The 15,535-nt window shown below is 38.4% G+C and overlaps 1 protein-coding gene across 1 annotated transcript in view; it reads right to left on the reverse strand.

Moving 5' to 3' along the window:
- CLPTM1L (CLPTM1 like) overlaps positions 1-15,535 on the reverse strand; it is a 29,440-nt gene that overhangs the window by 937 nt on the left and 12,968 nt on the right. The window contains exons 7-16 of the mRNA XM_075494161.1: positions 15,163-15,257; positions 12,885-12,969; positions 11,039-11,142; positions 8,387-8,452; positions 7,225-7,275; positions 6,500-6,582; positions 4,604-4,638; positions 4,247-4,302; positions 4,121-4,165; positions 687-802 (exon numbers count right to left, since the gene is read on the reverse strand). Of these exons, the coding sequence (XP_075350276.1) occupies positions 687-802; positions 4,121-4,165; positions 4,247-4,302; positions 4,604-4,638; positions 6,500-6,582; positions 7,225-7,275; positions 8,387-8,452; positions 11,039-11,142; positions 12,885-12,969; positions 15,163-15,257 (736 nt within the window). The remainder of the gene's footprint in view (positions 1-686; positions 803-4,120; positions 4,166-4,246; positions 4,303-4,603; positions 4,639-6,499; positions 6,583-7,224; positions 7,276-8,386; positions 8,453-11,038; positions 11,143-12,884; positions 12,970-15,162; positions 15,258-15,535) is intronic.

A 15,535-nucleotide genomic window follows, 5' to 3' on the forward strand; every position in this document is an offset into this window, starting at 1 on the left:
GAAACTTGCCAGATACTCAACTTACAAGGGAACCTGATAACTTGTGTTTGGAAACTAGATAAAGAGGAAAGCAGAGCAGGGCAATCCCTCATCAGAAAACATCCTTTGCTAGTGCCTTGCAGAGCCACTTTGAAAGCACACCTCAGATATTGAGCATATGTAGGCATGTAGCCCCTCAGCAAGGGTTAGAAGCCCAGAAACTCCTAAGACAGTTTGTGAATACAAGCTTAAGAATTGCTCTCCTTCACCTTACTTCAGGTGTTCATGTTTCAGGTTAATTTTTTTTGTAACTTGCAAATGTGAAACTATCTGCTGAGAAGGAGAACTGCAGTTTTGGGGAGGGAGAAGGGGTAACTGACAAAAATTCTGTGAGTCCTGCGAGAAGAGGAATTTCTTGATTACTCTCTTAGCATGCTAAAAAAGGGTCCAGGAATACTGTCAGTTATGGGAAAACACTTTTGCTCCTCTTATTTGTACTGAGATCTCCTTTTCAGGATCCCCTGCTCAACATTCCCTTCACTAGGCATATACACAACTACCATTATCCAGACCATACTATATATTACTATGGTATAAAAATTCTGCTTGAAGTCTATCCCAAACCATTTCATAGTTCTTCATAGCAATAAGACTGCAACCATCTACAGCATTGTAAAAACTCTGATGAATATTAAAGAAAGGCATACCATCTTTGGTAAAGATAGACCAGGAACACGACATCATCTCTAAAGCACGCCAGCCTATGAGATGTTGGCATAGTGATGATAAAAGCAAATATATCATCAATAAAGGTGTTGAATGCCTACAAATAAAAGAAAAGTATACTTCAGTTGGCTGTGAAGAAAGTAAGTCATCTGTCATACAAAGCTACAGCAAACAGGCTTCCTAGAGCTATACTTTTCAGTAGGAACACAAACTACTTCTGTATTTATAACAATACTTAAGGGTTATGCTGAAAAACTAATTAATGCAAACGTTAAAATGCTTTCTTTTAATGAAGACCATGCTGTCTACTCCAGACCACACAATTATAGTTACAAGTAAAAAGGAAGCAGGACTACTTCAGGTAAGTGAGTATGGTCATGAGAGGGGAAAAACATGGATTCAACTTCAGTGAAATCTTTAAAAGAAACTGGCAAAACACTTTTATTCATTCATTACTCAAATGATTTAAAATTTACAAAAATGTCAGTTCACTTTCATTTGCTGTTGGAATTTGAAATTTGTGTAAAAACTTGTTAACTTACTGCTCTTACGAACATTAACTTGACAGCCTTGGAGAGATTTTAAAATATTTTCAGTGCTCTCCTGGAAGTAATCATCCATTCCTTATCCGAGACATAATTTTCTACACCATTTCCACTCAACTAGGCATACTATAGGTTCTGTTTCTGAAGCAGTAATGAAATATTTTCTCACTACTTCTTCCTGAGTGAGAAAGTTCAAATTCCCAGACATCTGCTGGGAAAGCAAGGCAAACAGGCTCCGAGCATGCAAAGACAACAATATTTTGTCAGAGAAGGTAAAGTAAACAGAAGGGCAACTCCTCTGGATCTGGCTCTAGCCTACAGGGAGGACTAGAAATCAACTCTTACAGTGCACTAGCTCTAGTACTCATCATATGGTGCAATAAACAGTTTCAACTCACTAAAACAGCAGGAAACAAATCCAGCAAAGAATATTCACTGTTGGGTTAACAGAGTCAGTAACATGGCTTCTCCTTTCAGTATTAGTACGCTGTACATTAATCCATACCATAAGAAGGGGGAAAAAGATGTGTTCTCTAAGCAGAGAAGGACTCACTCTTCAAAATGAACCAATGTTTATAGGTTGAAACAAAGCATCAGCAGAATATGGGGGCGTTGGACAGGAAAGAGTTCTGATTAGTTACAACAGGAAAGCTCCTCCTGGCAAGTCAAAACAAATCCATCAATCTGAAGTGATCAAAGAACATGGACGGCACTTCTCAAGCCTGTGCACAGAAGGTTTGTCACGGAACAAAAAAAACTTGGCAAGTTGGAAAAGGCAGCCTTTCCAAGTCAACACCCAAGTGAGTGATCCTACAAACACAAAAGGAGCTAAATGCTCCATCCTTCAGGCACTTAGGCAGTCCTCATAAGCCATTGAAATTGAATGCATCAAGGCAGGCCCATCTAACAGTATTTAGTCTAACTAGTTTTCTTTTCAGATTACCTCATTTGAAGGTACTCCTCATATAAGTATAAAGAGCATAAACATAAAGACTACAGAAACTGGAAAGTTAGACTGATCTTCGTTTTTGCCAAGGTCTTCCAAAACAGGAAAGACTTCAAATTAAGGAAAAAACCAAAGCTCTCTAAAACAACAATCGCAGAGGAGACCTCAGACTATTCTTTCCACTCTTCAAAGTACAGAAGAGAGCAAGCAACTTTAAGTATCTGCTAGGAAAAAGTAAATTACCCCCTCCAAAGACCAGTAAGTTAAACATAACTGAAAACATCCTATACTTCTTTCTGAATACACACAAGCCTTTGTTGTGGGTAGCCTCTGGCATCTTAACAAGAACCATAAATGCTTCTGTAAGAAAAGGCTATTCAGCAAGAGAATTCTGCTGCTTTAAAGGTTACTTGCTTGAATACTGTCCCTTTGTTGTCTATTTAACTGCCAATGTCTCTGCTCAGTTATTGTAATTTGTTGCTGAAGTAAAATTGTGAAATTACTTTACTAATATACCTTTTACTCCCCTCTATTAAGAAACATGCTGATTTGCCTAGTATGTCTGAAACACTAGATGTTTATTTTTATATTTTGACTATATTTCCATATCAAACACTGTTTAGTTGCTGTTCTGCTATCAGCTATATTTCAGTCTGTTTTCCTAGATGCCCCATGATTCCTTAGAAATATTAAGGCACCAGAAAGTTGGGCTATTGCTGTAGGCTCACAGAAATGGAGAAGCTATGAAAGGCACTTCAAATTTTAAGATTTTAGTTCTTTTGTTCCAGATCATCTGTTCAGAATTGGACACCATGTCTTGAGCAGTTTTTAACACTGTTTCTTGGAAAGTACTGATGTTCTGGAGAATTGTAATACATCGGCACAAAGGAAGAATAGATGAGTGGAAGCAGAAGAAAACATGGCACATGTTGATGGCATCACGGTCTTGGTGATCCCAGCACATCCATCTAGGGCTTCTCAGGACACAATGATCAGGAAAACAAATGACAGTACAAAAATCCTAATGACTCACAGAGGTGGGAAAGGAATGGAGTCAAAATACTATCAGCTCTTTAGGGGTACAACAACAAAACTAGCACGTAGCTGTTGATTTAGGAAGGACGTAGAAGACACAGGAACTCAACAGTGGGTGTCCCTTGTCCTCCATATCAGCGCAAGGAATCCTGACTGGGATACTCAGGTACATCCATCTTGGTGCCTGAATACTACACAAACCACTCAGACACACATGTGGGTGGTTGTGGGTATGCAGGTATCAAAGCATTAGTAAGTTGACTTTGTTTTGAAATAAACTTACCTTCCCCTCTCCAAGGTCTGGTGTTAAGCTTTGCTACAGCATGGCATTATTTCCTACGAGGGGCAGTCTAGGCAGTGGGGACACCACAGCCCCCTTTCCACTGTGTAACAACCCACCACGCATTTGTCACTACACTGCCCAGAAGCTCAGAATTACCACCCCAGCACAGAACAGTGTGTGCGTTACTTCAGTCTCTGGTAGCTCCTGGAACCTGCCAAAATAAGGTCTCTTAGTGGTCCTATCTGTTTCTTGAGAACTATCCTTTGTTAATATAATCTCTCTCTTCCTAAAATAATGTATTGAATTGAAACCGATTAGTTTATTTGCAGGAACAACATCTGCACCCACACAAGACAGCAGAAAAAAACCAGTATCATCATCAAAAGTAGGATGCAGGTATTCTCATATGGAAGTCATTATGAAAAATGAAAGTCAATATTTCTATTTTTTTAAAGACATTTGCAAACAAATTTAGTTCTACTGTCAGTTTAGTTCTTAAAACAAACAAAGCACTGTCAGCCTTAAGCTACATAATACTAAGCTGTTTCTCACAGAAGATTATTTCCAAAATGACTGCACCAATCTTTAAATTAGAGCTTTACTTACTTTGTATGTGAAAGCCTTCCACGGTAAGTGTGCAACAGATTTCATCTAGGATTAAAAATATCAATTTGTAATAAATTCTGGAAGAAGAGACTAAAAAAGTAGTCTTTTATCACTTTTCAATCTTACCTTGTAGTTTACAAACAGCTGGGGCAGCATAAACAGGAATCCAAAAGCATACACTCCTGAAGATAAAAGATGGAAAACTTACAGACAAATGCACAATAGAAGTACACCACACAACTATACTTTCACAATTAGAGATTTACACTCCTTTTCCTAAAGAGAGAAGATGCATCTCATCCTTTTGTTTCACTTTGGGTTGATTCTTCTCCCTTTCTCAATCACTGTGATAATTTTGGAATCTACAGTCAAGTTATTGGTCTATATTACACTGATCCAGCTGATAGTAGTTAATTTTCTACTTTTGAGTCTTGGCCTTCATTTGTAGAAATATGAAATAGAAAGAAAACATAAGGGACTCACCGTTGACAAAGCTGTTAATCAACCAGGAGTACCAGCTACAAACAAAGACGACAGTCCAGTCATTTTTTGACCTCAGCCAAAAATATATACCTGTAATACATCCTCCACATAACTGTATGCTGACTACTCCAAGAAGTGGCTATGTTGTGAATTACTTTACACAAGAACTAAATACCTTGCATCTTCCTTTGATTAGGAAGGGCTCCAGAGAAGGTGCTAACATTTTAAGCAAAGGATGTTTATCAGTGCATCCAACAAGTTTACAGAGCTTTATCAACTGCTTTTATACTTTTTCAGAATGTTCTAAGACTTCTGCACCCAAAATGACATCAGGTAATACTGCGCACTGAACCCTGACTGTATTAAGGCTCGCAAAGGTAACACTGTATTCTGAATACTGAAGAGACACCTAATATGGCACTGTAAGGACTTATCAAATTTCAAACAACAAATACCATTCAGTGCAAACCACTATAGTAGGCACTTAAAAAAAAAAAAAAAAAGAAAAAAGTAAATACAAGGAATCTACATTTTCCCCTTCTCACATCTAAAAACCCTCCCAGATGTTCAATGGGGCACAATCTTAGCAACATAACAGTAGTGTTACAGATAGCGGTCAAATTCCGTACTTCTGCTTGCGATAGTAAGAACAGCTAGTAATTGCGATGCTCAGGTTACATCATTTAAAATTAAACTTGCAAGGCTGTGTTAGTGACTTGTTAATAGCAACGTTACAGCCGTAGCAGCATTTCACTGATCTGCAAGCATCTAAAAAATGCATCAGAAAATGCCTGCAAGATTAAAGGATAATCCACTGTTAAGATTACTTGTTCCATCACATTTCCTTACAAATAGATTAAACAATGATAAAAATTCTATGATATCAATTGTTTTCACTTTCTTAAGCCCCAGCTCACAGAACACCTGGCATATAATATTGTGCAGTACTGAATGAATTTAAGAATTTTGTGAGAAAAGCAGAATTTTTAAATGCTGCATAGCTGTTAGCTCCTTACTATATCAAGAACCTTTTGAAAAAATTATTTTTCTAATAGCCCAGAAATTGCCCCAGTTGCTAGTACAAGTGCTACAGCCCACGTATGCAGAAACAGTAGCTCTTTCTGATGTTATTTTAAGCTACTGCTTGCTCTCCCTCCCATCCCTTTGGGGCCTAAAGACCATTAAAAAAAAAGTCTACATGGCCATCACCATGCTTGCACTTGCAGATTTTTCTACTACACAGTCTTATGGCTGCATACTTGCTTGTGTCTCTCCGATACAAAATGAACTAGCTGTATTATTTTGCGTGAAAGTGGACAGGAGCTTCACCTTTTCATGAAATATTGAGTCTTCAGCTCTTGCTGAAGTATCAATATGTTGCTGTAAGCCCCTGACTCTAAAGGAAGAGAGCCCTTTCTTAAAAACGCTTTTGCTTGCTTGCTATCCTAGCTATCATATTTAGGAACAGAGGAACCACTTGGTCAGAGGAAATAATTTTGGGACAGCTTTTGCTTCTCTCTGTTACTGGACAGGTTTAACCACTGAATTCCTCTCATCTCTCCTGTCACCTTATCAGTTCTCTGAACATCAATGGCAGCTTTCTTCCCCCTCTTCTGATTCACAGCTTACTTGTGTTATGTAAGCTACTGAATTCTATACTACAGTAATACCAGGTTACTTGCTAAATACAACAGCCTGTAGCTTACAGGATGTTAAAAAAACAGTTAGACTTTCAAGCTTTAGATCATAGAGAACAAGGAAGTTTCCGGTTCCTAGCTTATTAATCAAGCAAAATAAAATAACTCATTTCCATAACCCATCATCTTCAGTTAATTAATATGGGAAAAATGGGGAATGTTTCAATTCTGTATAAGATCGTTTATAGATTCACAGTACCTTTTGTATTTGACATTCAGCAAGGAGTAACCTGCACCTCCAATACACAATGGATAGAGCAAATATGACAAGTATTTCATAGCCTAGTAGACAATGAAAATAGTTTGTTAGCTTACATTTTATATACAGCAGATTTGTCATGGCATTAACTAAAAGACAGCCATATAATTTTTTTCCTTAAAATCTTTTCCTGTTTCCAAATGTCTACTATTATTTCCAGTATGCTTCCAGTTCTAGAGAAGGTGGTGACAATCCCAGTTCTCAGTTCAGACCACCAAGGACCTTAGAGCATAAGCAACAAGGGGCAGCATGAAGATCAGAGTCTAAGAGTAGCTCTCTGCTTAACTTCCTGATTTCTTCAGCTCTGTTCAGAAATCAGGAAGCATGTGAACATTCCTCCAGTATAAATAACAAGTACAAATATACATTTTCAAATTTGTGAATGAAGACCCTTTAAGATATTTCTCTTCAGATAAGTCACTTGCAATTCTGCTTCTCAGAGAAATGTTTCAACCAGATTCAGCTAACAAACAACTCTTTCACCGTTTCTTTTCATAAATTATTAGAGTGAACCTTCGCTATCTGATCATCCACATAATGATGATCCACTTGACAACTATGAAAAAACGGAAAATGCACTTGTAGCAATAAAGCGAGAAACAAGTCAATCAGCAGGCCACATATATAAGACTTTATAGATCAGAAGTCACAGGATTCGCTCTTACCTGGGTATCATACTCCTCAGTTTTCTTTTCAGAGTCATTGTATGTACCAAACTGCAATACATATAAAATGTATAATCAAGTCAGAACTGGGGGAAAAAGCACTTGCTGTCCAACTCCCTAAACTGAGATTTAAACTGCAAACTAAACTGCTTAGACATTAAGCTAGGTAACGGTTCAAAGTTCTTATAAGCTTCTATACAATAGAGTCACAAAAATGTCCTGTGCAGCCTCCCAAATACAGGGTAGGCAAAAACTTTAATTTTTCCCTTCATATTTTACAACAAACATCCAGGACTTCTTTGCTTAGGAAAATGCTGTTGAGACAGCAGAGTTCACAAAGCAAAAGTGAACTCAAGTAGCTAAGAATCTGGCAGATGCAGGAAGCCATTATTAAAAACCATAACCATTTTCATGCATGAAGAGAGGTCAGTTATGCATTATCTCCACATCTCCAGAAATTGTGACTGCTTAAACACAGTTCCTTGAATACCGATAAAGGAAGAACCGGAGCTATGAGCTACTCAAGATGCATAGACTTCAAGCAGCACAAAAACCCAGTACTTCTTGTGAAGTAAACACTGAAGGTTAGACAACTGTTTCTCCTACCAACAAGGGAAACTTCCAATGGAGATTGTACTTTAACAAGCGTTAATCTGAATCCCAGGTGCCTCTGCATGTCCTGCAAACAGTCTCGGGACTTAAATTTTTACCAAGAGGATTTGTCAAAGACTGTCCTGTCCCCAGAACATGTCACATCATCTACTAGTTCCACAATGGAGAAGTTATACCTACGCCTTCATGAAAAATTCAGTTTCTTAACTGGCATCATGATTTGAAGTAAGAGTGCCTTTCCAACACACTGGCAGGAGCACAGTCCCACCTGTTAAGATTTAGCAGGACTGACAGGAGTTCTGAAGTTTCTCACACCATAAATACACACAAGTAGCTTTTTCTTCTACAGAATTCATTGAAGAAATTCATAAATTTGAAAAGGCTCATCCAGCTTTTGGATTAAGCCATCCACAAGGAGAAGATGTACATAGGAAACTTTTATGGTTTTTTTTTTTAATCTTCATTTCACTGAAAGCCAAGTTGCACAGTAACCTGAAAACAGATGGAAAGCTCGAGAGTGTAATCATTGACAGGCCAATGTCTACTATACCTGAATTTTGGGTCTCAAGCCTTGCCACTTGATTGTCATTTTCAAAGCTTTCTTCACTTTCCAGAGCTGTGATTAGCAAAAACAAAATGAGCACGTACAGAATTATCCAAAGGAATGTCTTATGCAGGATTCAGATACTCAGAATCAAGACCCCAGGATATCTATTTTAAGCACCCATTGCATAAAGCAGCAACAGCATGATTGCAGCACACTGCCTGCATCTCTATACAAAACAAATGCTGTGTCACCAAACAAGTACAACATTGGGAGCATGCACTATTAAGTCTCCATATCAGATGATGTACTTTAAGTGAAATAAATGTAGTCCTTCCAGGATATCTGGATTGCAGTGGGGGTTAGCTGCTCTCAGCACCAGCATGAACCCCAGGTCAAACATTTAGAGAATTCTCCAGTAACCACCTGCCAAGCAAGTTTTTACAGGCCTTTGAGGTCAGCTGGGATCTGCAAGATGAACATGCCTCAGAACTCCTAACAGTAATTAAGTGGACACTTACATGGTCATTACATTTCAGTAGTGGGCTACAAGCAAAAGTCAGTGAATCCACTGAATTGTTTGGCTACTTACTGTATTGCTGCAACAGGTTGACCCTAATGTAACCAAAGGTTCAGTGCACCTGAAAATTTACTCATGTACCCACTCTGCTATACAGATTCAACAACTTAGCCAATGGAGTAAGCTCACCAGGAGAGCTACGCTCCATTAAGCTTTTTGTGGACAAGGTTTGTTTGTTTAAGTTTAGATATACCAATATTCTCTTCTCATCCATCATATCTTCCAAACAAGAAAGTGCAATACAGTAAAGATGATCCTTTACTGTTATCTTTGATGCAAGTGAGAAAATTACTTACTACAGAAGCAATGTCACTATTAGTACTGCATGAGTAACAGGTGTTAAGAACAAGTTGTGAAAAAGCTCTTCCCAGCAGACAAATTCCTTTGAGATATATAGTCCTCATGTTCATTCTCACCTTGAGACAACCATGTTATCTCACCATCACTTGAGAGGAGAGATATGTTACTTCAACAGAACCTACAGAACATTTCCCCTCCATTTAAGTGTCCCACGCAGCGTTCTTATATAACCCTTTCAACCCAGTTCCCCCAGCCTCCAATCCAAAAGCAACATACTGGAAAATAAGGCACATGAGAAAGAAGATAGGAGCCAAACAGTCCTAGGGGCTACAGATCTCAGAGAGATGTATGTAACAGATCTTTGGGCAGCTCCAAGAAGAACCTCAGACAGGCACAATGACCAAATGAGATTTGGATCTGCCTGTGCTTAGGTAGTGGCAACTGAGAAATCCATCTTCATTATCAAAGAGAAATGCAAAATCTTAACAGTTTCAATTTAACTTAAATCCTGTAGCATAGTTGATCATTCCTGTTACCCTACCATACATGACTGATCTGGTTTCCACTAAAACTTCTTAAAAAAAAAAAAAAAAGTTATTTAGAGACCAGAGCTATTTCTTCTTCCCCACTAGAAACAAACAAAAGCATAACTTTTCTTGACCTGATACATTTTTAAATCATTTGATACTTTTGAATTTCTGAAGTCTTTAGATTCAAGGATTTTAAAAAATTTAGTTATTTAGATACAAGATCAAAATAAAAGATATTCTACAAAAGGAGCATCATATTTATAGGGATATATATTTATCCCTGAAACTGTTAAAATTTCAGACAGCTAAAGGAAGTTTGAAATACAAGACTAAATTTCTATTTATAGGAACAAAAACACTGGTAAATCTGATACAGAAAACTTAACACACAGAAATACATCAGACTTAAAAGCTCAACTTACTAAAAAATAAGGTTACAGTCAATGAAATGGTACTATTTAGGACGCTACCATTCATAGTTTTTGCAAGACCTTAATCTGTCTTATACAATAAGCTGAAATTTAAGGATCGCTTTATGACTTTGCATTCAACAATTTAATCACCAACTAAAAATTCTCAACTGTTCTGTTTCCACAGGGATTAACTGTAACAGATGTGTAGTCAAAAATTTCACGAGAGTCCAGAACTTATTTTTAAATACTGAGAAGTAATTAGATCTGCAAGCAATGCTAGGTAGAGAGATCTCCCCTTCCCATTACTGCTGACTTTGTGCTTTACTACACATAAAGCAGGCTTCTAAGCAGTACCTGCAACCCACTGACTGGACACGATCTGCTGGAATAATGAACAGAGCCAGCAGGCTCCTCCTTCCCCAAGCACCTCAGTCACGGCCAGGGAGAAAGCTGCAGACCTGCGGCACTGTCTGATGGCACACAGCCTGCTCTTTGACAAATGTTTCCATGAAGTCTTGCTGACATGGTTATACATGCCCGGTCAGGAGCAATGCCTATCAGGTGATGCGATAGGAAGGAACCTCAGCATAACTCTGTGTTTGGTTTCCGCAATACCAGCTGGCCCATCCCAGAAAAGCCTGATACATATAGTTTACTAATCTGATAAAGGGACACAATTTCCTCTACCACTGAAAGCCAGTTAAGCAATGCTGCTAAGACAGCATACTAGAACAGCAGTATTTTTCCAGTGACTAGCTTAGCATTCTTTTTCTACAATAAACTATGGATGTTGCTGCAAATACTGGTATTTGGTTCTAGGGCTTTAAGAACTCACCTCAATCACTGCACCAATGCCTGCTGGGATCAGTACCAGTAAACTTGTTTGTTCATCCAAAAGGAAAAGAAATATTACCACAGTACTAAAGCACCGCCAAAGCACTGGATAGAAAAAATGAAAACGAAAGGCTTATTAATATTTAAATGAACAGCTGAGATGACAGAAGACTGTTGGCCTATTTACTATAATTGTCTTACGCAGTTTAAGCGTGAACTTCTATATACATCTTGATGTATCAAGTAGTCCTAGAAACAGCCAGTGATCTGTATACCTCCAGGCAAATAAGGAACAAAAACATTTTAGGAAAACCTTATCACAAAGGATGAAAGGAAATCAGAATATTTAAGGAAGACTTCTGTACTGCAGCAGTTCAGCAATGTATCAGTACTATTATGAACTATGTTCACGATTCTTGTCTCGAGGAAGCTGAAAGGCTGTGAGGTAATGTAATGTCAGTCTTTGAAACTCATACAACTAATTTAATGTTTGTAAATGTTAGGAAATATATTTTAGGGTTATTTTTCAGGTTTTGCTAAACCTTGGACGCTTACAGGTGTCTACCAACTAATTCTTAGATTTGAATATCCATCCCCTAAGCAGGAACAGAAAGAGAGAAGAGCTACAACACGCTCAGACATCAACAACTACACTGTACCATTCCAGAGCAATTGCCTGTCGCACCTCTCCCTCAGGGCAAGAAGGAAATACAGGCAGAAAGGCGACTAAGGCTTCCTATAGAGAGGATGGAACCATCAATTACTGGAGACTGAAGGCATACTTTGACAGTAAGGTTAAAAAACCCTTTTGTCACTCAGTCTTTCCAATTTGACTTTACTCACTTTTTAAACTGGCAATTAACACAATTCTGAAATTTCATGGATCATTTTGAATTTTTACTACCTTTTGGCATACATATGCCAACGGCAGTATAAATGCCTTACAAAAACAAAGACACTCCAATAAAGACGATAAACTGATTTTCCACATGAGAAAAACATGTTGCCGTTCATCGTAATTTAGAATGCCTAATTTTTTTCCTGGTATTGATATTCATCACGTATTTTAATCAATCTGTATATATGATAGAATTAGGGATAATCTCAGAGGTCAAGTGACTCCAGGTTTATCATTTTGGTTTATAAACAGCATGGAAAAATCTATTAGAAAAACAAGCACTAAGTATTAGCACAACAAAAAAGGCTGGGGAGTGGTATGTTAAACCTCAAGCATCCAGGGCTGGCTACTACCTTCATCTGTCTCTAGGAAGGCCTGGCAGGATGTCACACCACTATGTTTCTCTCATCTTGCCTATATCCAAGTCAACCCAACCCTCCCATGCTCTTCCCACCCCCCCGGAGCTTCCACTGCTCCTGTTTACACCAAAGCCCAAATCAATCAACAGCGTTACACTACAGCATTTTCCCTCCCAAACATTTTGGAACCTGTAGTTATCTACAAGGAACACATGGGACTCGCAGCACAGCATTACCCATGATAGCACATTCTCTCCACCCACAGGATTTTTTCTGGTCCTCATTCTTTTCCTCGAAGTATTTTTCTGTTCCTTCAGCAAAGAAAATCTGGTGACTGACTTAGTATTAAACTTATTCTCAATTGTAAGACAGTCAAACCTCAGAAGTGACACGAGTGCTTAAAAGCAAGTGATACTTGAGCACAATGCTAACAAAGTTACAACCAGTCTGTTAGCTACCTTCTTTTCATACACAAACACATCTCATTTTGCCATCTTGGTGAATCTACAAAGTTCAACTTAGAGTAAGACTAAAAACACACAGTATATATTAGATAGCACATGCACAACACTTCGCATTCTGGCCCATACCTGCTTTTGTAGACATCCCAATCATGCTCCTCTTTTTCTTCCAAAAACTGATGTCATTTTTGAATGCAAGGAAATCAAAGAGAAGCTGCAAATAGCAAGAAACACACTCATTTGTTCAAACGTGCACTAGTTAAAGACTACCAGCTGAACTGTTAAAAATGCATTTAAGATGGAATTGCAAGAAAAACCTGTTTTAGAAGCCTCGGAAATAAAAATTAAATACCACAAATAAAAGCTAAAAAGAAAAACTGATTTAGAAGGCCAAGCTCCAAAAGCAGCACAAAATGACAGGAGGAATTCCAGGTACTGCTACTACTACAATGCTGCAGCCAGTAAAGAAAGTTAGCGACCCAATACAGGGTAACGCATGATAGAGGATGAAGAACTGCGGACCCTGAGGAATTGCTCACCTCCTTTGACAGACCATGGAAAGCCACACTAAATTAGATTCAAAGTGCTTTGTATTGGATTGATAGTCAATTTAGGCTTGGATAGTACCAAAGTTTTTTAAAAATTCCTAAAATACAGCAAGTAATTTTCTCCTCTCTATGTCATCACCAAGAAGTTGATCTGAACTTCAAGGACATTTTAGCACTAAATTTACTTGTACTGAGTATTTTTTCCCGAATTTTCAGTATTTTTGTTCAGAATAGACTATTTCAGTTGGAAGGGACCTACAAGGATCATCTAGTCCAACTGCCTGACCAATTCAGGACTGAACAAAAGTTAAAGCATGTTATTAAGGGCATTGTCCAAATGCCTCTTAAACACTGACAGGCTTGGGTCATCAGCCACCTCTCTAGGAAGCCTGTTCCAGTGTTTGACCATCCTCTCTCGGTAAAGAAATGCTTCCTAATGTCCAGTCTAAACCTTCCCTGGCACAGCCCTGAACCATTCCCACATGTCCTATCACTGGATCCCGGGGAGAAGAGATCAGCACCTCCCTCTCCATGTCCCCTCCTCAGGAAGCTGCAGAGAGCAATGAGGTCGCCCCTCAGCCTCCTTTTCTCCAAACTAGACAAGCCCAAAGTCCTTGGCCACTCCTCATAGGACATGCCTTCCAGCCCTTTCACCAGCTTTGTTGCCCTCCTCTGGACGCATTCAAGGACCTTCACATCCTTCTTGAATTATGGGGCCCAGAACTGCACATAGTGCTCAAGATGAGGCTGCACCAATGCTAAGTACAGTGGGACAATCACCTCTTTTGACTGGCTGGTTATGCTGTGCTTAATGCACCCCAGAATGCAGTTTGCCCTTTTGGCCACCAGGATATTTTTCAGTATTTTCTTTAAGCATTCACTGTCTTAAAAAAAAAAAAAAACCAACAAAAAAACCCAACCAAACCAAAACAGATTCAAGAAATTCTTGGGTCAGGGAATTTTAATGAAAAAGTGTATTTGTTTAATTTGGGCAAATGATACACAAAAGAAAAAAACATCAGCAGAGCTAGTCCCAGCCTCCAGATATCTTACAACCTAATAAACAGAATGGAAAAAAAAATGAAAATGGCTGGGAAGTCTAAGGGTTTCCAACCAAATTAATTGCATGTAGTGTAAGTATAAAGAAACATAACATGCCCAGCAAGTTCCTACCTATCTCGGAATATGGGAATTGTATTAGGCGCAATTGTAGATGACAAAAATGTTCAAAGTAGAACAATGAAGTCTAAAAGAATTGTTCATTAAAACAAAGATTCCTATTTAAACCAAGACACACACAATGCTGACAGAGAGACACAACAACAAACCACCATGCCTAGAGCCACAAGCTCTGCCCTTTACAGCAACTATTTTTTTAAGTAATCTAGATCAGCTGTTCTAAATTTCTCCAGGGGTGAGAAGGGGTGAAACCCTACTGTTGGTTTGAGTCTCTGCCTTTGAGTCTGCTGCCTCGCTATGCCACTGCAGCAGTAAACTTTGTGCTAACTCAGCTCAGCAGAAAATGTGAACCCATGTTGACAGGCATATTAATTCTGGGTGCTTTGGTTCAGATTAAAAAAAAGTGATAATGAAGTTAAATGTTTTCCATTTCAGTCAAGACTGTTTAGTTTATACCTAGTTATCTCATATTTCTATCTTCTTTGAGATTTTTATATTAACTTGGTACTGGAAATACAGCTCACTTGTACCAGAAACCTCTTCTACTGCTCTACTGAAATTACTATTTCCAAGAACAGTTCTCAATAAACGAGTTGAAGTTCAACCCACCTCCCACTCCTTTTTTTTTTTTTTTAATTTCATATGCTGTAATTCCTAAAACCCAAAGTTTTTCCACTTACATGAAATGCTGCTACGAAGAATGTCAAAGCCAGAAAGTACAGGTTAGTATCAACAAAAATTCCTTTTACTTCATCTGCATCCTTTTCTGAAAACCCTAAGAGAAAGAACAAGTAATTATGCAAGAAGTAGTAGACAGTTAATTGCTGTTATGCTAGAGTATGAAAGGAATCTTATTTCACCTGCACATGTTTTATTAGGTAATCATAAATCCAAAACAAGATGGCAGCTTTATTGGTAAACCTCATGTCTACCTATATTTTGGCTAGTTATTTGGCTTGCCTTAAACAAACCCCATCAGTTACAAGCAGACTGATGTGCCTTTAACGCGTTGTGTAACTACAACCCAAGCTGAACACCAGAGACGCAAATGGC

This window comes from Mycteria americana, chromosome 2 (genome assembly GCF_035582795.1).
Source record: "Mycteria americana isolate JAX WOST 10 ecotype Jacksonville Zoo and Gardens chromosome 2, USCA_MyAme_1.0, whole genome shotgun sequence".
In the NCBI taxonomy this organism is placed as follows: domain Eukaryota; kingdom Metazoa; phylum Chordata; class Aves; order Ciconiiformes; family Ciconiidae; genus Mycteria; species Mycteria americana.